This window comes from Penicillium longicatenatum, assembly GCF_028827895.1.
Source record: "Penicillium longicatenatum strain IBT 33135 chromosome Unknown contig_3_segment0_segment0, whole genome shotgun sequence".
In the NCBI taxonomy this organism is placed as follows: domain Eukaryota; kingdom Fungi; phylum Ascomycota; class Eurotiomycetes; order Eurotiales; family Aspergillaceae; genus Penicillium; species Penicillium longicatenatum.
In genome coordinates this window covers 2042171-2068712 of record NW_026643121.1, presented here as the reverse complement: position 1 = coordinate 2068712, position 26542 = coordinate 2042171, and the positions used below count along the sequence as shown (strand labels likewise).

At 48.9% G+C, this 26542-nt stretch overlaps 8 protein-coding genes across 8 annotated transcripts; 2 read left to right on the top strand and 6 right to left on the bottom strand.

The window, feature by feature from the left end:
- Positions 1-129: 129 nt before the first annotated feature.
- N7484_006136 (type I iterative polyketide synthase) lies at positions 130-7107 on the bottom strand (the record flags this gene model as incomplete). The annotated part of the gene is made up of 10 exons (XM_057116554.1): positions 130-195; positions 255-1136; positions 1209-3609; positions 3666-3925; positions 3978-4691; positions 4808-5089; positions 5190-5374; positions 5436-5757; positions 5819-6475; positions 6529-7107. The coding sequence occupies 10 exons, from the start codon at positions 7105-7107 to the stop codon at positions 130-132; spliced, it is 6348 nt and encodes a 2115-aa protein (XP_056972437.1).
- Positions 7108-8348: 1241 nt separating this feature from the next.
- N7484_006135 (fungal specific transcription factor domain-containing protein) lies at positions 8349-10241 on the bottom strand (the record flags this gene model as incomplete). Its single annotated transcript, XM_057116553.1, has 1 exon — positions 8349-10241. One exon carries the CDS (start codon positions 10239-10241, stop codon positions 8349-8351), a length of 1893 nt encoding a protein of 630 aa, XP_056972436.1.
- A 2851-nt stretch (positions 10242-13092) lies between these two features.
- On the bottom strand, positions 13093-15126 carry N7484_006134 (uncharacterized protein; the record flags this gene model as incomplete). The annotated part of the gene is made up of 2 exons (XM_057116552.1): positions 13093-14344; positions 14393-15126. The coding sequence occupies 2 exons, from the start codon at positions 15124-15126 to the stop codon at positions 13093-13095; spliced, it is 1986 nt and encodes a 661-aa protein (XP_056972435.1).
- A 535-nt stretch (positions 15127-15661) lies between these two features.
- On the bottom strand, positions 15662-17233 carry N7484_006133 (bifunctional AAA family ATPase chaperone/translocase BCS1; the record flags this gene model as incomplete). Its single annotated transcript, XM_057116551.1, has 2 exons — positions 15662-17008; positions 17063-17233. The coding sequence occupies 2 exons, from the start codon at positions 17231-17233 to the stop codon at positions 15662-15664; spliced, it is 1518 nt and encodes a 505-aa protein (XP_056972434.1).
- A 490-nt stretch (positions 17234-17723) lies between these two features.
- N7484_006132 (uncharacterized protein) lies at positions 17724-19071 on the top strand (the record flags this gene model as incomplete). Its single annotated transcript, XM_057116550.1, has 4 exons — positions 17724-17848; positions 17905-17949; positions 18004-18636; positions 18693-19071. 4 exons carry the CDS (start codon positions 17724-17726, stop codon positions 19069-19071), a joined length of 1182 nt encoding a protein of 393 aa, XP_056972433.1.
- Positions 19072-19497: 426 nt separating this feature from the next.
- Positions 19498-21441, top strand: N7484_006131 (chaperonin-containing T-complex subunit CCT3; the record flags this gene model as incomplete). Its single annotated transcript, XM_057116549.1, has 6 exons — positions 19498-19522; positions 19589-19655; positions 19737-19945; positions 20001-20591; positions 20664-21301; positions 21358-21441. 6 exons carry the CDS (start codon positions 19498-19500, stop codon positions 21439-21441), a joined length of 1614 nt encoding a protein of 537 aa, XP_056972432.1.
- Positions 21442-21758: 317 nt separating this feature from the next.
- On the bottom strand, positions 21759-23309 carry N7484_006130 (MFS transporter; the record flags this gene model as incomplete). The annotated part of the gene is made up of 1 exon (XM_057116548.1): positions 21759-23309. The coding sequence occupies one exon, from the start codon at positions 23307-23309 to the stop codon at positions 21759-21761; it is 1551 nt and encodes a 516-aa protein (XP_056972431.1).
- A 654-nt stretch (positions 23310-23963) lies between these two features.
- On the bottom strand, positions 23964-25764 carry N7484_006129 (amidase signature enzyme; the record flags this gene model as incomplete). The annotated part of the gene is made up of 7 exons (XM_057116547.1): positions 23964-24136; positions 24187-24375; positions 24439-24561; positions 24611-24725; positions 24780-25151; positions 25201-25317; positions 25372-25764. The coding sequence occupies 7 exons, from the start codon at positions 25762-25764 to the stop codon at positions 23964-23966; spliced, it is 1482 nt and encodes a 493-aa protein (XP_056972430.1).
- Positions 25765-26542: the final 778 nt, after the last annotated feature.

Here is a 26542-nt window from a genome sequence, read left to right as displayed (position 1 = left end):
TGACTTTTTCAATTGTCATGTTATAATTACAACCCCCCAAGTAATAAAGCAAGAATAGCCATTATAGTTATATTTGAAAACTTTCAAGTTCAAATTGTACAATCCACACAAACGTTATATCGAAGCCTCTCAACTTCGAGGCACTTCTGTTAATTCGCTGCATGCATAAGCAATGGCTTTTGATACAGTTTGGATCTGCCCATATGGGTGAAGTTAGCGTGTTTCTTGCCTCTAGGTATACAGAAGTGACTTACATTTGCAGCGTCAAAGACCTGGAAATGGTCGCCTGGTATGTCCATGTAAGGCATCTTTGTCTTTGTAAGAATCTCCCATCCCTCAATAGAAGTTCTGGGTTCAGATCGATCCTGCAACCAAGCGTTCTCAACTCCCTGGCTATCATTGCTGTCTCTTAGCTGAAAGCCATCCCTTGATCGGAGTAAATAAGTCTGTGGAATTGGTCGACTGGTACTTGTCAAAGCCTCTGGATTAAAAGCCCCAAGCATACCCGCACAGGCTGTGAAGCTTTTTCTCACGAGGCTGCGAATCATTTCACCAGTCAAACCACCTTTATTTCTCTCAGTCCTTGTAACCGCGTCGATGATCTTCGCGGAGAGCGGCTGGTGATCGAGTGGCGGCGGAGAATCGATGAGAATTACACCGGCGACAGTATGGCCCCCTGCCATCAGCACTCTAGCAGCCTCGAATGCAACAACACCTCCAAACGACCAGCCACCAATGATATAAGGGCCGGAAGTTGTCTTTGCAATAAGCCGTGCGTAGGACTGTGCCATAGCAGGAATCCCTGACCAAGAATCCGGATCCAGAAATTTAGGGTCGTGGATCGCATAAATTGTGCGATTGAAGGGTCTCAGCCGGTGATATTGAACACAGATGCCGCTGCCGTCATGTATGAGGAAGAGTGGGGCGCTTTCAGGGGCTTTGTCGTCAGCGACATGCACGATTTCAGGTTGCTCTTGTAGCCTGAGCATAGCCGCAATCTTGATGTTCGTGGAGGTCGATACTTTGTTGTCTTCAGCTTGTGGTACTGGAGACAGTCTTTCACCACAATTTTGGGAAGATAAATGAGAAGATATTCTAACTTCAAGTTGATCTGGCTTTACTTCATCTGGAAAAACCTATAGCATGTCAGGGCTGACTGTACGCCGCTAAATAAATGTCATTGCTTAGTTCGCTATGTATGGACCTACTAGTTTCTCAATATCTCTCACTGTTCTGCATTCTGACAGTTCTAGAGATGATAGTTTCTTGGTGCTCGATGGAATTTGCAGACGAGCCTCCAGCTCGATCATCATCAGCGAATCAATACCAAGAGCCTCGAGCTCTACATCTGACTTGACTGAGGTGATATGGGCACCACATGTTTCGGCAATTATGGAAGCAACGTGTAGCTTATCTGCAGGGGTTGGCGGAGTTGTTGGCATAGTGACAGAGTCCACAGTCTCTGCTTCTGAGGTAGGTGTGGATCCTGATTGGCTCCCATCGCTGCACAGCTGCTCGATGTCCTCAACGGTTTCACATTCCTCCAGAGCTGATAGGTCGATTGAGATTTGAAGCTTTGAAGACAAATTGGAAGAAAGTTCAATGATCATGAGCGAGTCAAAACCGATGGCGTTAAGACTGGTGTCTCTGGATAGGTTTGATGCTTCTAGATTGCAGGTTCTGGCGATAATCTCTCTTATGACTGGTTGCTTGTCAACAGGCATGTCAATAGGCTTTGAGACCGGCGCCGAAGCTCTTGGAGCCACCAATTTGGTCCTCTCTATTGGGACATTCTGATGCGAAGGACCAGATCTCGCAGCCGTCAATCGGAGAGCTTGAGCCATTCTTGTCAGTTTCACTCTCTGAAAGGCCATGCCCTTAAAGACAGCAATGACGCCTTGTGAATCGACAGCATATGCATCTGCTATGACCACGTTGCTGGCAACGATTTCAACATTGCTGCAATAGACCTCGAACGTCGTATCTGAGAAAGGGAACCCTCGAATCATGGTTGCAGATTTGACCTCCTTGCAAATGCAGACATCTTCATTCTCGATATTGAGATTAGCGACGAAACCAGCAACATGAAGGAGAACGTCCATCAGAACCGTGTTCGCCCCTGATGGCTCTCCTTGCGAACTGGGGAAACGACAAACTGCGAGTGCTTCATCTTGGTCGATGCGTATAGACTGGACCTTCCGAAATAGTTCAGAATATCCGACAACCCGCGTGAAAACCTTTTCATACATGGCTTTTCGGAGAAACACCTGCGTGCTTGATTGGTCGTTGCGCAGAAAACGTTCCCTTTGCCGTTCCATGAGCGGCACTAGCTTTGCATACTTCTGAGCATGAGCAGTAGACTGTATCTTCAGCTGCCCTTGACAGTGAACCACTTGTTGCTGTGGGTCTGAGCCTGCATTGTATGAGGCTACTGTGAAAGAATAGTCTGTTTTGTGGTCACCGTTTGGCTTGATGGAAACCCTCAAGATTGCAGAAGAGTCGTCCGAATACAATAGAGGTGCCGTATACAGCACATTAGAAAGTTTCCTGATAACCTCTTCATCTCTGTCGAGCTGTGTCCACTTGGAAGCAGCTAGGACAATCTCGTGGTATACTGATGCAGGACAGAGAGCGTGCTCACATACTTGGTGACCGAGAATATATTCCTTGAAGACCGTAATAGGCGTCTCAAAGATGGCTTCGTTGTTCGTCTCCGATGGACGTTGAACAATCCTAGACAGGAAATGATACGAAGTTTCAGAGTCAGTATTCAGGTCACGCGCTCCTGAGTCTTTCCGAGCACCCTCATGTGGATAGTGAACACCAAATTCTTGCTCTGAGAATGGCATATTTGGAAGGGTGGTTAAGGTTGCTCGCTTGTTGAAAGCTTTTCGCCAGTCCAATGCGGTAGTATTCTGGTAAAGATTGCATAGGAGTCCAGCAATCGCAGCAGAGGCCGAGGTTCCCTTTCGTAACGAGGGCAAAAGATCTGTAGTGTCTCTATTCAATCTAGTGCTGACCATTGGTAGCAAAGACGGATGAGGCCCGATTTCTATCCATCGGCAGATTCCAGCCTCGGTTCCATTTCGCGAGAGTTCATCAATTCCTGCATTGAAAGCAACAGTCTGTCGACAATGCATAGCAAAGTACTTGCAAGTGAAAGCTCTTTCGCCAGGTTGAATGATGCGGCCAAATACGTTGGATAGAACAGGGATTGTCGGACTCGAGATTTCGAGTGTCTCAGCGACTTCTGTCAATTGTTCCAATATGGGGTCCATTGCGTTTGTGTGATAGGCCATTGGAACATCGAGAATCTTTGACCGCGTCTTTGTCGCACTTAGCTCTGCTTTCAAAGATTGGAGCTGACCGACTGGACCCCCCACAACACAGTCAGATGGACTGTTATCACAAGATATAGACAAATTGTCGAACTGTGGGCTATTGTCAATGTGTCGCCTCGTGGTCTCTGCACTGAGGTTAACCGCGAGCATTGACGTTTTTCCAAGTTGACACAGCTCCATCATGAGCTTTGCTCGGTGTGCTACCAGTTTCAGGCCGCCTTGTAAATCAATTACACCAGCGATGACGAGGGCAGCGTACTCTCCCAGGCTGTGTCTCAAGTTAGCTACAGAACGGTAGAAGAGAAATTCGGTGAGTGAACATACCTGTGGCCCAGCACAATAGTTGGCATGACACCAAGAGAGTATAGAAGGCGGGCTATCGCTACCTCCAAGACAAAGATTGCTGTTTGGAGAGACTGCTGTAGGAGGGGAGATGAGGGAGATTCCCGTTCTTGGTCGTCTTTGCATGCGATTATATTGAGACATCCCGGACATCCATTGCTCAATAACCATCGTTCGCAGTCGAGAACCACTTTCTCAAATTCGGGATAGGCAGTCAAAAGCTCTCGGCCCATGCCGAGGTACTGCAATCTCTGTTAGTTATTTCAATGGTTTTATAGTGTACTGAAGCCTCACCTGTGATCCTTGACCAGAGAATGCGAACACAGCACGTGGTTGTGGATCTGCCGACTCGCGAATATTACAAACATCTGCACTTCTCAAGTTGTCGACTATTTGTTGCGTGGTAGAACCGGTAACAGAGATTCGGTAATCAAAGATCTGGCGGCGAGCTGTGCTGGTATAAGTAAAGTCACGAAGAGAGATCGGGACTGAAGGAGCCTCCAGATAAGAGATTAAAGCATCTTTATAGGCCAAGAGGCTTGTGTTGCTTCTAGCTGAGATCCCAAGCATATAACTGTGAGCCTCGCCGTGGTCCTCATCTTGAGAGGGAAGTTTGAGATCGGGATATTCCTGCAGAATCAAGGCACCATTGGAGCCAGCTGCACCAAAATTATTAAGTAGAGCAAGCCGTGGGTGTTTCGAAGGTCGATGCCAATCAGCACCGTCACGATCAATGACAGATCCGTCCGTGCCAAGGTCTTTGATCTTGTGGTTGAGTGTTTTCAGAGAGATCTGCGGCGGTATCTTACCGTGTCTCATCATAAGAAGCAATTTCGCTAAGGCTGCACCGCCAGAAGCGGCCTCGCAGTGGCCGATATTTGCTTTGATAGAAGTAAAATGGAGACGATTCTCTTGATCTCGACCGCTGCAGAATGCACCGCGAATACTGACAAGCTCATTTGGATCCCCAGCTTGTGTGCCCGTTCCATGTGTCTCCACCACGGTAATCTTTAGAAAGGTCAGTGATTGCGTCAGGATCCAATGACATCAATTGAACGAAAGATGTCTGGGAGAGATCTAATATTCCAGCGGACGATATAAGTTATCCGTTTGGGATGACGCACCTGGTGGGGATGAATTTGTGTCTTCTTCAATAAGGTTTGAAACAATTCTTCCTGAGTTTGTGAATGGGGATGCGTTATGGAATGCGCATTGCCGCTTTGATTGATCTCGGTTCCTCGGATGACCCCAAGTATCCGGTCACCTTCCGATATCGCATCACCAAGTTTCTTGATCACGAAAGCCGCACAGCCTTCAGACCGACAGTAACCATCTGCTGAATCATCAAAAGGCTTGCACTGGCCAGTAGGACTTAGGAAATGTGCTCGATCGAGACCAAGGTACATCTAACGCGCTGTCAGCTGAGAACAATTGCGAAAAATGGCTCCATTGACTTTCGCCTTTTCCTTCAAATACAGATCAATGAAAGGGAGGGGATCCGCTCACGTCAGGGCTAGTGATGACATTTACACCCCCAACCAATGCTGATCGGCAATCTCCAGCCTGGATCGCTCGTGCTGCTTGATGAATGGCTACCATGGATGAAGAACAAGCCGTATCCAAGGTTATAGATGGCCCACTCCATTTGAAGACGTACGATATCCGTCCACTCTGAAAAGCGCGCAATGTTCCTTCATGAGGAACAGTCAGCAAGCCATGGTGTTGATCAGAGTAAAAGAAGACATAATTTACCTGGGCTGTAGTAGACATCAATGTCGTCCCTCAGATTGTCGGTGTAATCCAATGTAGCGTTTCCGATAAAACAACCGAAAGTCTTCCTGGAGAATGATGGGGTTGAATCAGGCACATATCCCGCGTCTTCAAGTGCTCGGTAGGCAGTTTGGAGCATGACTCGTTGTTGTGGGTCCATGGAATGGGCTTCTCGACGGGAGATTCCGAATACTTCGTTGTCGAACATGAATGGGTTTTCTAAGAAGTTGCCGTATTTTGTTTTTAGAGTGCGGCCATCTTTCTTCTGGTAGAAGTCTCCCACATGGAACCTTGAAGACGGAATCTGCAGAGATCGAGTCAGTTGGAAAGTGGTTGGGGGGATGTTTGGAATTGTCAGGCTTCACCTCATTGCAAGAATTGACGCCTTGGACCAAATTTTGCCAAAGCGCATCGGTATTGGGAGCTCCCGGAAGGTCCACGCCCATGCCCACGATAGCGATATCTTCAGGTGACAGTAACCCGGAAGCATCCTGCGGCGAGGGTTGTGGTTCGGCGGCTGAAGCAGCTAGAATCGTCACGTTATCCGGGAGGGTATATCTGCCTCTCGACATGCCGTACCCAGGACCAAAATTCAAAATTTCATAAGAAGCATCCACATGGCAAGCTGACCGCTTGATAGCAGCAAGAATATTATCCTCGACTGCAGCCCAGTCCACCGGCTCTAACAGCATCATCTCAAGAAGCTTCTCAGAGAGTTCTTCAAACGTTGTGACCTGGCCCGAACCAATCGGCCTCCCATCAATATTGGAAAATATCGGGACATTAAGACGAAGCGGTGCTGAAAGTGAAAGTATGTTGTTTCGAAGGTCTTGGAGTACATCTTTTCGGACTCCATCGAGCTGATGACGGTCATGATAAAAGGAAAAAATATTGGTTGGCCGTATCTTGCATTGGGACAGCACGCTGTTTTGGCTGAATTGTTGTAGATGATCACCTCTACCGCTCAGGGTGACACAAGTATCAGAGTTGATGGCACTCAAGTAAACGTAAGAGGAAGGGCACTATAGCTTTTAGATCAGCACTTTGATCCTTCCGATTATGAACAAGCCCATACCTGTCTGTTGTGTTCTGTAAGCAGCGCCTGGGCGCGCGAGGTCGAAAGCCCTTCAATGACTAAACTAAAGGGCAGGTGTGGTGGGCAGGCTCCTTTGACCACCGTAGTCTGCTTGTAGCTTTCGATCCGGATGCCCAAATGCAGAGCTACATAGAAGAAGTCTTGGCCCCGAGAGAGCAGCTCGATGATATTCCTGGACGTGGCTACCGCTGCACAAGGCAACAATCCGGCACAGAATCCAGCCACACCAAGAAGCAAACCAGGCTTCTCCTTCGAGTATCGTAAATATCTTAGGAGCTGGATTGTGTACAAAGATACATGTTGAATGATACTATTTCTTTGATAACAAGTCTGAGGTCTTATGAGACTATCCGGTTCCACGAAGTCTTTAAGATTGATTTCTGAGGGTAGGCGCTGACTGTGAATGATGGAAGTGATCTCTTTCACAAAGATGCCATGGCATGCTCGTAGTATAATCTGACCCTCTGGCGTTCTAGCATCCTCGGCCGCAGTCCTGAGAGTTCGTTCCGAGAAAAGCGCATCTGAGCCCAAGCCGGCGAAAACAGGAATTTGATTCATCTTGATACGGATGGTTGACAGCCGCCGGGGGTAGCCCGAGAATCAAGATGAGTGGATCGATTGTCCTGGAAAGAAAGATGGGAGCAAAGAGGGACACAATTGTGCTAAACAAGAACATCCGATGATATTTGTATATTTATATTTCGTTATCCTTTTTAGGATATAGTAATACAACAGTAATCAGTGGTGACTAAGTACTAGACGAAAGGTACCGAAGAACAGGAGACTGTCAAATCACTGCCCCGATGCACCTCAATTACTCTTTCAGGGCACCGGCTCTCCGCCGACCTCGGGAATGGTCGTTGGCTGCTAACACTAAACAAGATTTTCATGAGGTGTATTTAGGCCGGCACACTCATAGATACGATTATAACTAGCTATCGGAATTCCCACCAATTGGCGGCGCGGATAGAACCATCATTCTCACGGTTGCAAAGATCCCTTACGAAAGAGGAATGATCCTCGGGAGGAGTAGATACGAACATCCTGGTCAATTACTACGGAAACTCACCGAGAAGGGCCAGCAGCTTCCATTCTTTACTGAAACATGGTGCAAAAAGATGAAGAAAATGGGTCCACTCGGATACTCCCTAAACGGGCTGAAGGATTCCGGAACGACTCTTTCTGGAACGGAACGGGCCGGAAGCCATGCCTAGTGGCCACTTGGTATTGCGTGGATCATTTGTAAAGGGTCCATTGTGGATAATTAGGACAACGCAGCGTGTGGTCAAGCACTCTTTATCGCGGGAGCGCTGCTGCACGTAAGACAGCCATCAGCCGCGGGCCCACACATCCGCGTAAACGTACCTACCTATCGTCAAATTAAGGAATGGAATCAAAAGACTCGAGCCTTGGCTCCCGTTAGGCCGCCACTGCGGTCTTTTTGCAGTAATAATTTGCTCAAACCAGACGGAAGATCAAGATGAAGAGTTGTTAATTCTGCTTGAGAGTAAATTCTCAAGTACCTAGCCTAAGTGGGAAGTCGTGTCTACGACCACTTGGAACAGTGTGAGATAGGGATGAAGATTGAGAGAAAATTTTGTACAAGAAAACCGATCTTCATCTATGCGCTATACGTCTATCGCCGTTTCTAGCTAGTAGGATGGCAAGGCGGGACCTAGCCCATAACAGGTTGCCGTGCTAAATACTCGTTCATATATACACACGTCACACAAAAGAACCCTCGTGAGTTCCAAAGAAAGTAGACCCAATGCTTCTATCCCTTGCCCAAGCAGCGCTCCCTATTCCAGAGCATTCATTGTGTCATGAGTTCCATCTGAGTGGCTGCCATTCCATATGTCAAGATGATCTTGATAGGCTGCCCATGTGTTTATCTCAACTGCTCCAATCGAGGAATATATGCTGTCGTCCGTAAAAAATGCGTTATCGAGGTTGTGTTCCAAGCCCCCACCCGCAAAAGACCCCGTCAGTATGTCAACCGGGTCCACGGATGGCGTAGTTGAGGTCGTATCGGGAGATGGAGGCAGTGTCATCCCCAAGGCGATTCTGCCGTGGTTAGACTGCTCTGGCTTGCCATCCAGTTTGGTCAATATATCATTCAGTTTAGCGAAAAGGGATCTTGTGATGATTTCAGCTCGAGCAGCGAAAGGTTCGGTTGCTGCGAAGACCTCAAATACAGCCAAGGCTTTGAAGATCCACTGTGCTGCCCTACGTGATCGCGAACAAAAGGGGTTTGCTATAATGAATGCAAAAATTGTCACCGTGGCATTCCACAGTGGGTGAAGTATTGCGGGCGAGCCAAAGAAAACGTCCGAAGAGGAGCAAAGGTCGTGGATGATAATTGCCATGGTGATGGCGTGCTGGAGCGAGCTGCGAGCATGGAGATCTGTGTGTGGCTGTTGAACAGGCCAGGATTTGGAAGGCTGTGGAAAGCAGATAAATGGCCGCTGAAGCAGAATATAAGCATTATGATAGTATATTTCAAGAAGGACCCGTTGGTGGTGGAGCCAGCTGGGTGCTCCAAGCTCTAATACGATCGGGCTCTCTGCCGTGGACATAGATTCCGTGTAGCCCGTGTTCTTTCTGGGGCTAAGAAGTTCATCCGGTAGCTCATTGCTCCATTTCTCTAGGCCCACAAGCGATGTTCCTAGCAAGTTTGCTCGCTGTTCTAGCGCGGTGAAGTTGCTGGCGTCCTCGTATAATTTCGACGTGGAAATCAGTCGATGAATCTCGGCAAGAGATACTGCAAGCTTCACCATATGAACGAAATAGGCCGAGACATGTAAATTCTTCCAACAAACCTCCGTGTTCCCCGGCATCGTAATTAATTCTTCAGCTGACGGCAAAGCACAGGTGATCGTAGCAGTTTGTACAGCGACCGGCTTTCCAAGCTGCTGAGAACATCTAATATCGAGCACGAAGAGTAGCCACCAAATCTGTCTCTGAGCAATTCTCTCTTTTGGCTGAAGATGCTCGCTGGGCTCTTCGTGGAGATTGACACTATGACTGTGGCGAATGGCGGTGCCAAGCAAGCTGTAAGCCTCCCTGAAATAACTTGCATTCATGAGAAATAGAGACATCAGAGCATAACATTGCATCGATAAGAGTGTGGGCTCTGTCAAAAGGGCGATATAATCGCGACAGCGACGGAAATATTCCCACCCTATGGACGAGATGTTGATGGCACAATGGCGCAAGCTCAGGACGCGGGAAGTCAGGCCAGCCCCATGGCCGTATTGGATCCCTAACGCCGTCATAGAATTTACCAAGGCCTTGGTTAGGTTTCCGACCTCGAAGTCTTGTCGCCGATCAAGATCCAATAGCGACTGAAATTCTGCTTCATCCCAGCCTTGCAGCAGCGGATGATAAGTCTCCCAAAACATTCTCAGAAAATATGTTTGTTGGTCCTCGGTCAAGTGCTCTTTGCAACGGGATTGGCTATCTGCCGTCGCTACAATATGCGGTATATCAGGGAACGGACCCGGATATGCAGTTCTCAGATCCGCCATTGCTCCATTGGCGGAGTTCCGGGATGCGGTCCTGGAATCGGCGAAGAAGGCATCGATTTTGGCGAAGACATACGCCGGACGGGTGAGCATCTCCATGTGCCCGTCCAGCTTCATGCGGCCATGATGGGGAATCTCGGTGGCACTACCGGCAGGGGTTGAGGGCATTAGTGGTCGACTGCCGTCTACATTATGCGAGACGGTGACTGGCGCCAGGGAGATTTCCGGTTTATCTGGAGACGCATCGGGTCGAACATGGTCCCTCGGGGGAGGCTTGGGGTGCTGCTCTCTTCTTCGACAGTAATAATTAGTAATCATTAAATTTCAATTGGCAGATGTTCTCACCCAGTAGAGACAAGGATCTTAGACTTCTGCTTCGCGGCTGGACTGGAGGTCCACGTGCATCTGACTTTATCATCCACACAGCGCGAACACGGCTTCTCTCCGCATTTGGTGCGAAAGGTACGGCACCTGTCGCATGCTCGCAATACTTTCTGTCGTCTGGAAGGCGATTCTGAGCTCGAAAAGCGTTGACCGGGGCCATTCTGTGCTGGCGCGGCCACATTGAACGTGTGAAACATTGGAGGCGAAGCCTGTGGGCGTATTTTGGGTTTGGGTAGTCCCTACGTAAAGGACAGGGAATAAAAATGAAGGCTTATAACATTGTTTGACAAAGTGTACTTTTGATTAAGTCCAGCCTTGCGTCTTCCGATCTCTTTAGAACCACCTGGCGGGGGGAGGGGGCGGTTGTTCCTTGTATGGCGTCTAGAATGCTGACATAGTTGATAGGGTTCGCAGACACTAATTCTGCAGACCCTGCTCCTGCAGAAAAGTCTTGCATGTACCTTTTCCATGTACTTTTGTGCATTACTAGCGTGGTAAAGGGGCTGTTTATTATTGTTACCTTTTTACCCCTCATCTAACTTTCCATCTACCGAAACGCTCCTATTGTTATTCCCGACACTAACTTCAAGTAGCGTGCTTCTAAAGCGCTTCTTAATTAATGGGACATGTCAATGGAAGCCACATTACGTCTGCTTGGGAGGGGGGAATTTTATAGATATGTGTTATGTTGAGCCTCGTGGTAAAAGCTTGGTAAGATGTCTAAACAGCGTTCAGATTGGAAAATGAGCAGGCCATCTGCGATAGAGATAAAGTTTGGCATCAACAAGTTGTTACATATATCCAAAATTTTAGCGCTAGATTCATCGTATTGTTAGCTTCGTATAAAGACTGGGCGGAGTTGTTAGAGTAAGAGTTCAAACCTAATGACGATCTGCCTGGTTTACCTTCCCTACTTTGCCGAAAGGTAGAGCTACGGCTTGAGCTTGGACTGAATTGTGGATAGCTTGGCCCCGGGGGGGGGGGGGGGTTGTTATCTAATCTTGAATAGTATAACATTTAAAGATCCAATATACCTAAACAGTAAGGTGCAGTAAAGAGGCGCGTTTAGATGAGTATCACTGATCATTTGAATAAAATTCCTCTCCTCCATATCAGGAAAATGGATCTCCGTAAACTTTGCGTGACTCTCGCTAAAAGCAGCATGCCAAGGTGATCTGCAATGCAAGCTGGAATACGCAAAGGTTGACAGTCTCTAATGTCACAATGCAGGCTGGCCCGTAGAAATACTAGCTTAAACTTAAATATAAACTTCTTTTTGTGACCGAGTGACTATATATACCACAAGCATCGGAAAGTATCGTGTCAAGATCTGACTCGTTTCGACCGAGGCTGTCGCTGGCAATATCTTCCTGTAGACCCGTGTAGACCTGAGTAGACCTGCAGACACGGCCCGCTCATTCAAGCATCTGACGGCCCCCTCTCCGAAAAGTCTCGGCTCGGCGCGATGTAACCCACTTACCGTCTCCGATAGCGGAGATCTTAGTGCTCTGACATTTGGTGAGTTAAATCTCGCCAGTGCGCACACCTGAGCATAACAATATTGGTGTTAAAATAATCATAGGCATGGAAGTAAAAATATACACTTCGCTCACTGAGGGGAGTTTTCTGTGACCGAAAAGCCCTTCCAAAAATGTTCGCGACCTCGTATACGAAGTGGAATCTGGCAGCTCCGACAAATAATCGTCGATAGCAACAGAGTAAGCACTAATGGAAAAAAATCGCCACTATGAGCACGAGGCTTTATGTCTAAATCTAAAAATCTGTACGTAATTGATTTGCAATATCGCCCCTATATGATGATACATAGTACCACCTGGGCAAGCGAGCTTGAATATGGTAAGTGAGCTCCGATTGGGTCCACAGGGACCTCGGGAGGGGGCCTTAACAAGTCTGGGCTTGCGGCTATGAAGAGATCGTGATATATATTGCCCAGGTGGGGATTCCGAGGTCGGGAGACCCTTCTATTTTACCTGACTATACCAAGTTACGTACCACCGGTCTATGTTGAGGTGGGCACTATGCTCAACTGGGCAGGTGTTAGTATGGGCACTAGGTAGGTATATCTACCAGTTATCTAGTGACAATATTGAAGGATACATTTCTACACCTCCAGAGATCGCTTAGGTATCAAGGCTTTATTAGTTGTGTCTCGCTTGTCCTACGTGTTTTCTTTACATCCATTGCGTTTGGCTTCTGCCATGGCTAACTCGACCCACATCTTTGAGTGTGCTGCCATTGAGCGTTCACCCTCTCCAGTAGGCTTGAGCGGGCCCACCATCTACCTGGGTATTATGTAGAGAGCATCCGATATCGAATGGGGTAATTAGGATAAATACTCCTATAACCCCACATGGGCAGCTGAAAATATTAACCGGTGTATTCACGGATCATTGGGACATTCTACACATGGGTGGCAATTGCCATCGAAAGCGAGTACGAATTGAAAGCACGTTGTCTGCTGTCAAGCCACAGATTCTAAAAAACAGCCAAAAGTCAAAAATCTTTCATTGGGTATAACAAGATTGGTACATATTTGACTCCACCGCTTCAACCCACATTAAACCAAATTTAAGAAGAACCTCAAGAGAGAACGCAATCTTGCTCCAAGTCCAGCCTAGAACTTCTCACTTGTCACACAGCGTGTAGAATTAACCAGAACCCATGCCAAAATCTTAACAAAAAGTGCCAATGTTCTCACAATCAAGTCCAAGCCAAAGAATAGAATCTTTAATATGCCCCTTATGATGCCAGGTAACTTCTCACCTTCTCGTGACGAAGAATGCCCATACCGACCATACTTCTCCAGGTCGAATTCCTCAACCACAATCTTCTGGTTCTTTTGCTTCTTCTTAGACTTTGGATTTTGTTCGACCTTCTGCGGTGCAGATTTAGACCGATCCCAGAATTTCAATGGACCTTTCGCTTTCGGCCGATCCTGTTTGGCCTTGGCGGCTTCAATCTGAGATGCCAGCTCGAGACTCTCGGCGTAGTCTTCACGTTCTGCTAGGGTTGTGATCAATTTTCCACGGAACGGCACCCCCTGTCGTGACTTCGGTGTGATGCTTGAGACCATTGACTTGGGGGATCCAAGTTCCATGTTCGCTAGGATTGGATTTGTAGCTTCGTCGGATACGGCCACAGCCAAGATTGCAGCGATGAGAGAGTCGACGGCATAAAGTGAGGGAATAGTAGCAATCACGGCAGCTGGAGAGATGGAAAGTGTTCGAGTAGCAAAGTCCAACGTCGCAAGTGGCTCGTCAGAATCTGTCACGGGAAGGACTGAGGTGCGTGGATTAGCAGCTTGTGTCGCGGCCTCCATAGAAGATGATGAGACCGGTCCAGTAACAATGATTGTCGGTGGCTGTTTGAGGTTGGGATCGCTAGACGGGGTAGAGACAGTGATATACAGAATGCCAGAGGATTGAGCCTCTACAGGAGAAAGTGGAATCCCTGCAGCCCCTACTAGGGCTGGCGGGTGCCGTTTGGATAGCGAGGGATGCCGAAGTTCATAAAGTCTCAGATTGCGGTTCCAAGACAATCGACAAGACTCCTGAGCCGCGGCCCGTTTCAGGGCATTCCTCTCAACCTCTGTGGCTTCCGAGCCTGAAAGTTGGTGCTGTTTGCTGACTTCATCCGCTTGCTCAATTGCAAGAATAGCGGCCAGCCGTGAAAATAGAAGCGCGACAAGTCCATCGTTGGGGTGCTCGCGGCGACTGCGGTTTTCAAGGCTCAATGTCATGATTGGCACATCATTATCGGGGTTTGATGGCGCACTACGAGAGATAGCCAGTTCATCATTTGAGTAGGTTTGTAGCGTATAAAATGGTTGTTCTGAATTACCGAAGACGAAGGTTGCTGGCCCGTTTCTTATATAAAGTAAGTAATAAGCTACCAATAGTCATGTACCGACTCACTTTGTCAGACGTAGGTGAAATGATCCACACAGATTCTGGGGTCGTTGGCCATTGGCAGCTTCCCATAGCATGTCCAATTCTTGCGGTGAGGAAAACCGAAACTCTTCCGGGTCTAAAACTCCAGTTGGAAAATTGAGCACGCTCGCAGGCACAGTCTTCGGTCCGAGAGCCTGATCAATCTCAGATGTCGGTGAAAGCGTAAGCTTAGGCCGAGGTGGCTTTGATTTTGAATCTGGGGCACTGGCAAGCATCTGGAGATGGTAGTTTTGTTGATTAAGAGGTATCTTCGGATCGAATTGGGGGAACATCGATCTCATTGGAACCGGAGAGACAGATGACTGGAATGATTCGGGCGAAGTAGCCGGAGTGGTCGTTCGAAAGCTACCACTGCTATTGCTCATGCTACTTTGAGAAGGCAAAGCTTTGTGGCTCGACTGGTTGTCTTGACGACTTCGGCTACGTGCAGATTGGGAATCAATAGATGAAACCGATTTCGCCGGAGACTTTGACCGCGCGAGATGTGCTGGTAGTGGGGGTGGAGGAGGAAGAGACTTTGTATCTTCGATGATTTGAAACAGCACCGACTCTGTTGTCTGTGGAGAAGTTTTGATTTCATTGAGAGGTATTGAAGGTCCAGATTCTGTCTTTGGGAGAGGTTTCTGGACACCCTTGCGGAACGGGTTCTTGGGCTTCACCTCCGTCGATGGCGGTGGAAATAACTGAAATTGACTCATGGCTATGGTATCTGAAGTTGGTTGTATATAGATCCGCGCTCCACTGCAATGTAGACTCGGTTACCCGGGATGGACTCGAGGTTGCAAAAGAACGCGACCGGGGGGAGGGGGATGTTTCGATTGACATATACCCTTTTGCTTTGATGGGCACCCATTGCTTCACGCGATTCCACAATACATGGTCATAGTATGTGATAGGCCCTATTTTTGGGGTGGGCGCTTAGCTGGTGCCGAATGTGATTGGCTGAACCGGTGAGACGGGGGATAGTGACTGCAGAAGCGCTTCGCCCAGGCCAAGTGATTGGTGGTCCAAGTGACTAAATCCCTACATAATCAGGGACTGAAATGGGGATTGGTGGTCGAACTCTGCAGAAATCTCACCGTAAAGTTCAACGACCTAAAGATTCAGCGCATGCAACCGGCCGAGGCGGCACAGCTGAAGGCGGATTAGACGAGGTCTGCAAAGTTGCAGGCAAGGACACAATATCTATACATTTTGGGATATTTACATTAAATGGTACAATTATTCGGGACCTTAGCTATGTTCCATAGCCTCATCATGCACCGAATAGGTGAGTCCCTCGGCCATGGCGATCGCACCCTCCATGTCGCCCTTGTTATACAAGAACAGCCCCTGAAGGGCTGCAGCGCTAGTGTTTCTGGAGCGATCAGCCTTGTGGCCATTTTCATCCTCAACCAGGCCCAGTTCTTGGAGCCGATCAAGAAATAGCTTTCGATGAGCCCCATTGGTGTCAAGATCTTCGTAAAATCGGTCCCAAAGGCGGCCAACCTGGTAGCGCGATACCTCGCCAAGCCGAACAGTCATATCCACGCGCCCCGGTCGGACCAGGGCCTCATCAAGCCGCTCGACGTGATTGGTGGTGAGGAAGACAATGCGTTCCTCGGCGCTAGCCACTCCGTCAAGCGCGTTCAGTAGACCTGAAAATGTCACGTTTGCCCCGCGATAACCATCGTCATCGGACTGCGTACGGCGATTGGAGAAAGCTGCATCCACATCCTCCAGCAGAACCAAGGTGCGCTTCGGAACGATGGTAAGAAGGTGGTTCAACCGATCATCGGTCAGTCCACGCTCGCTAAGATTCAAAATTGCAATATCGTAGTCAAGCTCAGCTGCCAGTGCTTGAATGAACGAACTCTTGCCAGTCCCGGGTGGTCCATACAACAGATACCCGCGTCGATACGGAATGCCTCGGTCATAATACCAAGATGAGCTTGAGATAAAGTCCTGAACATCTTCCACAATGCGCTCTTTAACGCCCTCCGCCAGAATCACCGAATCCAGCGGACGCTTGCGCCGCGGGTTGCCGAATGGCCGCCATTCTGTACCCCAACTATTATAAATCGTTGTCTTTCCTTCGTGCGATTTGGCAGCGTATGCATGGGCTTCGGTGAACAGGTCTTCGAAGATGTGGCGATGGGAGTAGAGGGTAGTGAGAGTGATCGTCTCCCATGGCTTTCCAGTTTGGAGGTCACGAGACTTGGCTTCACGGACGCGGTTCACAAAAATGAACGCATTCTTGTAACGTAAGACATGTTTTCCTGGTCCTGGCACCAAAGAGAAATGTGTGTTCATCGCGCCATTCGAATGTTCCACCTTCTGGGTCTGGATGGAGAGATGGCGCATCCCGGGAGTCATTTTCTGAAGAAGACGATCCAGATAGCCGGAATTGGTAGCCGCACGGGTCGCACCTAGTTGTGATTGCTGGTATAGGGTCATCCAGTGGAGGAACCATGGGTATGAATCGTCCTTGATGCTAATCTCGACATCAACTAACATACGACGACGTAACAAGGCGGCGCCCTGGCGAAGACCCCGTTGCGCGAAGGTGAGTCCCGCTCCTAAACCTGCAAGGCCAAAGCCCTTTATCGAACTTGTCAGTGATCAGTTTTGAAGCTGTGGCTTGGTGAGACGTACTGCTGTGAATAAGGGATTAGAGGTTAATTGCGACCAGAGACTACCGTCCCCAATATAGGCCGACGGCGCATTCTGAAGGGACTGTGTCCTCTGTTGAAGGATCAAGTCACCTGCAGATGGCGCTGGCGCAACTGCAGCACTGGGCGCAGCATTAGATACGCCTGACTCCATGGCGGAATCAAGATGTGTGGTGGATGAACCAAAAGATCCGCGATAAGAAAGTCAAGATATCGGAGTTTTATCGGCCCGAGTGATCCCCCGGTTGTACAACGGTGACAAGCCATGGGGAATGATCGGCAACACATGGTTCTAACGTTTGATATCTTGTTTTTCGATTTTGATTTTATATATACATTTTAAACGACCTCGAGCTCTAGGTATGAAGTAGAATCCAGTCCGTCAGCTTCGAATGTAAGTGTTGACGATGCCGAATACCGACACGGAGATAATCGGGTTTATCGCGAATGGAGAAACGGAGTCGGTTTAGCTCCTGTGGCATTTTCTGTCCCCGGCATTCTTCAATCACAACGCCGAAAGCCTGCGCGTAGCGCAATCAATTTGGTCTTAGGGGGTGGTATTTAAATAGGAGTCTCTGCCCCCCATGCGTGGCTTCCCTCGTTTTTTTCGGCCTACCACCCGGCCTTATATGTCTGTTCGCAAAATGGGTTCAACAACGACACAGATTTTGTACGCCCTTACTGTCGCTACTACTCCAACTAGAGCAGCCCCAGAGGACGCGTCTAAAAAGAGCCATCATGCTGAGTCTGGCTTTAGGAATCCGTGGGAGTGAGTAGCGCAATTTTTTCCCATGTGGCATGACACTAACCCAAGGCTATCGGCAGCTCATGGCGGGATGTGAGCCTCAAAAGTGTGGGGGAGGTCATGATGTAAGTCGACAACCCTGAGTATGGATGATTATATACTCATAAACTTTCTTACAGGCGTCGTTTGACCGGCAAGGCCAATGTCCCAGATACTAGTGGTCCCACAGTACCTGTTCGAAAACCCGAATTCCTTCCCAGTCGTGACACCCCAAGGTTGCGCGCAACATGGCTGGGTCATGCGGCCTACTATATTGAATTTCCCAGTGGCCTTCGAGTTCTCTTTGATCCAGTTCTTGAGGAGCGCTGTGGGCCGTACAACATGCTAGGGCCCAAGCGCTTCACTGACGCGCCCTGCAAGCCCACTGATATTCCGTTAATCGACGCGGTTGTGATTTCGCACAATCACTACGATCATTTATCATACCACACAGTCACAGCAATCGCGAAGAAGCATCCCAACTGCCACTTCTTCGTCCCACTGGGTAACAAGACATGGTTCCAACGATGTGGCATTGAGAAGGTTACGGAGCTGGACTGGTGGGAGGAGTGCGATATTACCTTGTCTCCAACAACTAAGGAGACAAAGGTCGAGGCTGCGGGTGAAGGACATTCCGAGGCCTCAGAGATCACGGCCCGGCTCAGCTCCGTGCCATGTCAGCACGTCAGTGCTCGTGGCCCTTTTGACAGGAACAAAACCTTATGGTGCTCTTGGGCTATTGAATCCGAGGGCAAGAAGGTTTATTTTGCAGGGTGTGTTGTGCTCCTAACTCTGCAGGTGGCTATACTGACGAGGCTTTTCTGAACAGAGACACTGGGTACCGACCAGTCACTGAGCTTCCTGAAGGAGAGGATGATCATGATCCAAAGTATGACTTCCCTGTTTGCCCTGCGTTCAAGCAAGTGGGTGAGTTCCGGGGTCCATTTGATCTTGGCCTGATTCCAATTGGTGCGTATGCTCCTCGCCATGTATGGAGTCCCGCCCACGGTGATCCGCACGATGCGGTCTCAATCTTCCAAGACACCAAATGCAAGAACGCACTTGGTATTCACTGGGGAACTTGGGTCCTGACCGAGGAAGATGTCCTCGAGCCGCCCGAGAAGCTGAAGACTGCCTTGAAACGGTTTGGCCTTCCCGAAAAGGGTGTCTTTGACGTGGTGGATATTGGCGAAAGCCGAGAGTATTAAGGGGGATCTATGATGACCAGATTGTCCAACTTCGCACACCGTCTGTTGGAAGGCAAAGCTGTCGAGGGGCTCCTCAATTTGAACGGGGGGAGAACACTGTACAATATTTACAATATTTATTCTTTTTCGATGTACCAAAATTTCAATTATAGCATATGTATCATATTGATTCGTTTGATCATGATATACGGATAGAATAAAGTGAAATTCGATAATTTGCAATGATTTCGATGTAGTTCTTGTTTGCCTGGTTTGTCCCTACCCGTTTGGGTTTAGTGCCAGGGAGCTCCCACTTTGGAAATTTGGGATGCGGGCGACATCAACGCGGTCCCGAGTTAGCCTTCTCTCTGTTCATCGGGAGTCTTGTTTAGCATCTTGCTTGACTTCATTCCTCTCTCTCATTTGACACATTACATAACCGCCAATATGCAAGCACCGGTGGTGGTGATGAGTGCGTACCCCTCCTTTCCCCGAAATTGTTCTGACGGCATTCACTAACGTTCCGTCCCCTGAGTAGACACCAATGCTGGCGACCGACAGGTTGGTCGCCGGGCACAGCTTTCCAACATTACTGCTGCTAAGACGTACGTTCATTCTCATCCTCGCTCTTTCGATCATACCGTTATGCACTCCGTCCGTTGCTAATACAATTTCCACCCCGCCAGTGTCGCCGATATCATTCGGTCATGTCTCGGTCCCAAGGCCATGTTGAAGATGTTGCTTGACCCAATGGGCGGTATTGTTCTGACCAACGATGGTCACGCTATTCTCCGAGAGATCGAGGTGTCGCACCCCGCGGCCAAGAGCATGATCGAGCTCAGCCGTACCCAGGATGAGGAAGTCGGAGATGGAACCACAACAGTCATTATCTTGGGTATGCTTTTGATTCTCTACTGGATTATCTAGAGGTTTTTCTAACTCTATTCTAGCTGGTGAGATGCTCGCTCAGGCCCTCCCTCAACTCGAACGCAACATCCACCCCGTCGTTATCATCTCCGCTTTCAAACGCGCCCTCGCCGATGCTCTCACAGTTGTTGGAGAGGTCTCCAAACCCGTCGACATTCACGATGATAAGGCCATGGCCAGCCTGATCCAGGCCTCCATCGGCACCAAGTTTGTTTCGCGGTGGTCCGACCTGATGTGCAGCCTTGCATTGACCGCAGTGCGGACAGTTTCCTTTGATGTTGGTGGTGGAAAGCAGGAGGTCGATATCAAGCGCTATGCTCGTATTGAGAAGATCCCGGGTGGTCAAATTGAGGACTCCGAGGTCATTGACGGTGTCATGGTCAACAAGGATATTACTCACCCCAAGATGCGGAGGAGAATCGAGAACCCCCGTATTCTTTTGCTCGACTGCCCCCTGGAGTACAAGAAGGGAGAGTCTCAGACAAACATTGAAGTTTCCAAGGAGGACGACTGGAACCGTATCCTGCAGATTGAGGAGGAGCAGGTTAAGCACATGTGTGACGCCATCTTGGCATGCAAGCCTGACGTTGTCATCACTGAGAAGGGTGTTTCCGGTATGGAATTGAGTCTTAATATCCCGTTGGTAATGTCATATGGCTGACTATTCGCTCCTTCATTCTCTACAGATCTTGCACAGCACTTCCTCATGAAGGCCAACATCACCGCTCTCCGCCGGGTGCGGAAAACAGACAACAACCGTATCGCCCGTGCCACCGGCGCTACTATCGTTAACCGTGTCGACGACATCCAGGAGTCAGATATCGGTACCCGCTGTGGACTGTTTGAGATTGAGAAGATTGGTGACGAGTACTTCACATTTATGCGCAAGTGCGACTCTCCCAAGGCTTGCACCATCCTGCTGCGTGGCCCGTCCAAGGATATCCTGAACGAGATTGAGCGCAACCTCCACGACGCCATGGGAGTTGCCCGTAACGTCATCTTCAACCCCCGTCTGTGCCCCGGTGGTGGTGCCGTCGAGATGGCTGTTTCCGTCAAATTGAGCCAGCTTGCCCGTTCCATCGAGGGTGTCCAGCAGTGGCCCTACAAGGCCGTTGCTGATGCGATGGAAGTCATTCCCCGCACATTGGCCCAGAACGCTGGTGCAAGCCCCATCCGTGTTCTGACCCGCCTGCGCGCAAAGCATGTTGAGGGTCACAACACCTGGGGTCTGGACGGCGATTCTGGCAACCTGGTGGATATGAACGAGTACGGCGTGTGGGAACCTGAGGCCGTCAAGCTTCAGAGTATTAAGACTGCGGTCGAGGTAAGATACTTGAATTCAATCCGTGGCAATCTATGATTAACTAACTTTTGTTTTAGTCCGCATGCCTGCTCCTCCGTGTCGATGACATTTGCAGCGGCAAGTCGGCCCAACAAGTTGGCGCCCCCGGTGGTGGCGAGTAAGTAATAGATGCAAGACCAAAAAAAAAAAAGATGATTCATGCACCTGATGTCCGTACATAATGCTACACGACTGGCCCTGAGGTTTTCTTTTTTGTATGAACATCCTAGACCAAAATGAACCGTCATATGGGTACTCCCTGTACACTACTGGCTAGCTTAGTGCATGGCCATCAGCTGCATTCCCTAAATCTCTATCTCAAATGCATGTATGCTATAATTCACAATTGGCTGGTGAATAGGGAATTAGAAATGACAAAAGGACCACTGGTTTCTTTCTTGGCCAAGCTCAGTTTCGGCTAGCCTAAAACCTGTTATTTTTATTGGGGGCTCCGGCGATTGTGGATCGGCTTGGGCTCCGGCAAGTATCTCGCGCCAAGCGACAAACCGGAGGCAAAGAGGGCTAGGAATATCCAGATAGCATTGCCTCCCGCCAGCTGTGTTCTCGCTCCCAAAGCATAGAGGGTGGTAAATAGGGCCGGGCAGACAGCACGTAGACAACTGCTGCCAGTCAATGCCAGAGCGTTCAGTAACCCTAGGACCCGTGGCGAAGGCGACACATCATTGAGGGCAAGCTGAATCGCGGTGAAGGACATACTGACACCACAACCAAAGACCAACGCTATCGGTGTAAAGACCCAGAATGACTTGACAGCTACATCAGTTCCAATCCGTAGGAGCATATTACCGACGGGCATGGTCAGAAGGAAACAGGGATAGGCTGCGGCGCAAAGACGAATCACTCCGTTCGATCCTATCTTCTTCTGCAATGGAGGGAATACGAGGAGCAGCCATGCAGCTTGAGCGGCGCCGTTCAATCCCATTAGCAGGGAAATCTGCATAGGCGTGAAGCCAAATCCTCCAAGTTCAACGGGGGTGTACCAAAAGACCGGGACGATGGCCGTGTAAGCAAAGGCGAGGGTCATGATGTGTCCGTATATGAAGATGACCATGCTTACCCCGGGAGCCTTCAAGAGCTGCCGTGCAGAGGGATTACCGCTTTGTGGTGGCGCTTCCGAGGCAGTCTCGTCACCATCGCGGTCAGTGGCAGCTGGGTCCTTCTTCAGTGTTTCATCGACGAACAAGGCGCTAGACAAGGCGGCAGTAGCTCCTACTAGCGCCACCACCCAACTCGAGAGAGCGTAGGGGTAGTCCTCGAAGAAACGGATTCCGCCAAAGACCCCCGGGTACTGGACTGCAGGGTTGGCAAGGGCACCACCAAGCAGAGGCCCAAGGAAGATACCTAGGTTTCCACTAAAGGCAAACCAGCTGAATGCTCTCGCCTGGGTCTTCGGCGTGCTGTGCTCGGCAATCATGGTTCGGATGGTGACAATAGTCCCGGCAAAGACACCAGCAATGCATCTGAACAGAATCATCTGTGGAATCGATTTGGCCAGTCCAAATAGGCCAGTCGCTACAGTGACACCGAGCAAGGAGAAGACCAGGACAGGTTTGCGTCCAATGCGGTCGGCTAGTTTTCCCCAGAAAATCATGACAATAGCCTGTGTCAGGGAGAACAGTGATTCGATGAGCCCCGAGTAGAAACCAATATCCGAGGCCGAAACATGTCCGTTATCCTGGACCATTTGGCTGACATACGGGAAGATGGAGAAAAATGCCAGTGGCTCTATCGCCCGGGCATAGCAGAGCAACAGAACTTGGGTTCTTGGTAAAGGCTTCTCCTCCACATCGTCGGGATCATCAGCGTCTGCCGGTGATGTACCATATGAAGTGCTCGATATGCGAACATCGGTGTTCTTGGACTTGTGAGATCCAAGGAGAGTCGTAGTCTCATCTTGCCGATCGTTTTCCTCGGCAAACCCGATAGCCGCCTCTCGGCCCGCGCTGGACCCCGACGTGGTAGCAACCATGTCTGGGCGTACAGTAGGGGTAGAAGGGACTGGGTGCAAGGGGAGAAGTTGACTTGTAGGGTGTACCTTGGTGAGGAAAATAATGTCTTCCACAATGCATTCCTTATCGAATATCTGACGCGGAGTTCGGTTATCGGAGTTATGTAAGCCCCACCTCGTATCGAGTCTAACTAAATCAGTATACGCGATGTAGATAGTGCATCGCAACACAACGTAATAAGTGTGGGTAACAACATAGTTCGAAGTGACCGTGCTTATTGCTTCGGGCTCGGGTTAAGTACTCACAGCTCATGCTATGAATGCAGGTGTACGGGTTAGGACCTTGCGCAATTATGAGGTAGATTCTCGGGTCTAAGTCTAATAGACTAAGATTCTGCGAGTACCCATGCTAAAGCAATCCTAGATATCTACGAATTCACGAGTTGGGCCAAATTGGATGGTTCGCCAGTACCTAAAGCTTCATTGTATCTAGAGCCCTAGCTCCGGGCACTATCATTCAAAGTAGAGATGAACACGCATTACTATTTCCACACGTGAACAACAGCCTTGTAGAGGGATGAAATTGAGATTGAAAGGCTCAAGAAATGCCACGATCACCCGTATCAGAGGATCTCGTCAATCTTATTCTTGTGAGACTCGAAATCATTTTGTAATCTAAGCCATGTTCATTCCAACTTTCGGAACTGGACGAGACTGAGCAACTCTTTCGTACTCTCTCATGAACCGCAATAAATTTTCCTCCTCGTTTGCCATGGCCACCAGACATAGACCGAACGGCCGATCATTGTAGCGAAGCTGTCCTACTGGGACTGTGGCGACAGGATACCCTGATTACATTAGCAACGAGGAATCGAACGTAGACTCGAGCGGCTGTTACCTGCAGCCGAAGCATGAACACATAACGAGGAGTCTCCGGGACCTGCCAGAATATTGATTTTTTCCTTGTCAAAAAGGCTATCCAGAATATCTCTTGCGGCCCTGCGAAGGCCCTGCTTCATGTCATCTATTTTTTCCTTTGTCTCAGAGGTGTTCATCGCCCCTTCTAGGTCATTCTGCTCGGCAAATGCTGCGTTCTATTAGCGATCCTCCAATGTTAAATCACAGGGCTGTATCTTGTCTCTGAACCTACGTGCAGGAAGGGCTATTTCGCTGTTTTCCTTATTGAAGTTGACAATATCTGCAACGCTTTTCACAGAGCACTCGTCGAATAATCCAATAAATCCAGGAATACAGACATTCTTGAAGTCCCAATCTAAAAGTTGTTAGCCATCATGAGTTTTTTTGATATCGTGGTGACCTACAGGCGATTGGCAGTATGTTGTTCGGTAAGGCTGAGGGATCCTTGCAATATACTGGATATTTAAGAAGACAGCCTCCATTTCTTAGAGCAGAAACCGTCTCTTCGTACTCGTCCAACTAATATCGACTGTTCAAGATCTGAACTTTTTGATAGGAATGACAGTGGCATACCATTTGCTCTGCTGTGCCCTCATATTGCGTACAAAAGTCCGATGACATGCTCCAAATCTTTGGGTCCAGGAAGCCCACCGAAAGGCCTTCCCAAGTGCCAACTTGGGAGAAATCAAATAAACGACTGAGCAGAATCTCAGAAAGAACGCGAATGTCAACTGATGATTTTGCCATAGGGCCCGGACTGTCGAAGAACTCCGTCATGGTGTATAACCCAGTAGTATCCTGGACCCCGGTAGTGAACTTAAGTGCGTACAGACCGGCACGTGTTGATGGAGTCACGATGGAGCCTATAGTCTCAGTAGCCATAGCAAGAGGGCTAAACCCAGCGGCTACAGCAACCGCAGAACCAGTTGATGAGCCCCCAGGAGCCTGTATAGAAATTAGTATAAGCATCACAGCTGCGATGACATCTACTCACTGAGTGACCAAGTATCTTCTCATTATCCTCTATCTTTCCAACATACGGTGATAGAGTTTGGCCGCCATGAGCAGACCAACCGGGCATCATCATGGTCATTTTCATGCCAGCAAATTCCTAGATCGATTGTCAATCTAATAAAGTTCTCTTGGAAGCTGAATGTCTACTAACGGTCATGTTAGCCTTCCCAAGGATAATCAAGCCCGCATCGATCAGCCGCTGAGTGATACTTCCGTTCTTTGACGCCTTGGCCCCGAGGAAAGCATACGATCCAGCCGTGGTGTTCATGCCCAGCTCCGATGCTGTAATAAAGCTATCTTTCAAAATGATTGGGATGCCATGAAATGGACTCCGAATTTGTCCATTCCCGCGCTCTTCATCCCGAGCTTTAGCGACTGCGATGACTTTGTCCCGCGGAGCAAGCGAGATCAATGCATTGAGTGCAGGCTCATAGCGATCTATTTGCGTCAAGTAGATTTCCACAATTTGGGTGCTTGTGACCATCTTCTGTTCAAGTTGTTGTTGCAGATCGACTGCGTTGGTCGTGAGGACGTTGAAAGCCATTTCGCTGGGGTGTGGAGGAGCTACGGGAGAAAGTTGTAAGTGATGCCTCTGTTGATGAAGTTGCGCAGTACAAGCACATGTTTTAGATAAACACTCAGAATATGGATCTTGCTGTCTGATTCTCCAGCTAATCTCGTGTGCGGCTGTGTGGATAGCAAGTGCGGTGAAATTCAGTAGAACAGCACCCTGATAATAGTTATAGGACACAGCAATTGATCAAGTCCCGAGGCCAGGTATGAATGGAGTTACAGTTTTGTTTCCACGCAGTTGGGAACACATCGGGAATATCTAGATCTGCTTATAACTATTAATTCGTGCTGCCTGGGTTTGAGGCCGGGGTACTAGCCCCCGCACGGAAGACCGGCGGAGGTCGACAAAGTCTCTTATCTGTGAGATCTGCCAAGGACACGCCGTTTGTGCCCAAATATATGTGTATCATGTTTCTCATTGAGAGACGAATGTACGCGTCCTTAAATCTCGATTCCTGCAATGCTCTGACTTTGGCTAGTGTACAAGATGGTGTAGTTCTTTCCCTGGGAGAGGGCGTATTCCAGGTGCATATAACAGTTGAAACATCCTTTTATAACCCATAGCGCCATTTTGGGGCAATACAACTGAAATTCGACAAGCCTTGGTTATCACTTTCTCAATATGCTGAGGTTGTTCCAAGGTTAAGATACATTTTCAGCAATTCAGAGCCCTGTCTCCTACTTCTAGGTCCAGACTAACGCCAGGTCGGGGATTGCGGTAGCCCTCGAAAATCCATAGGGGACTGAGC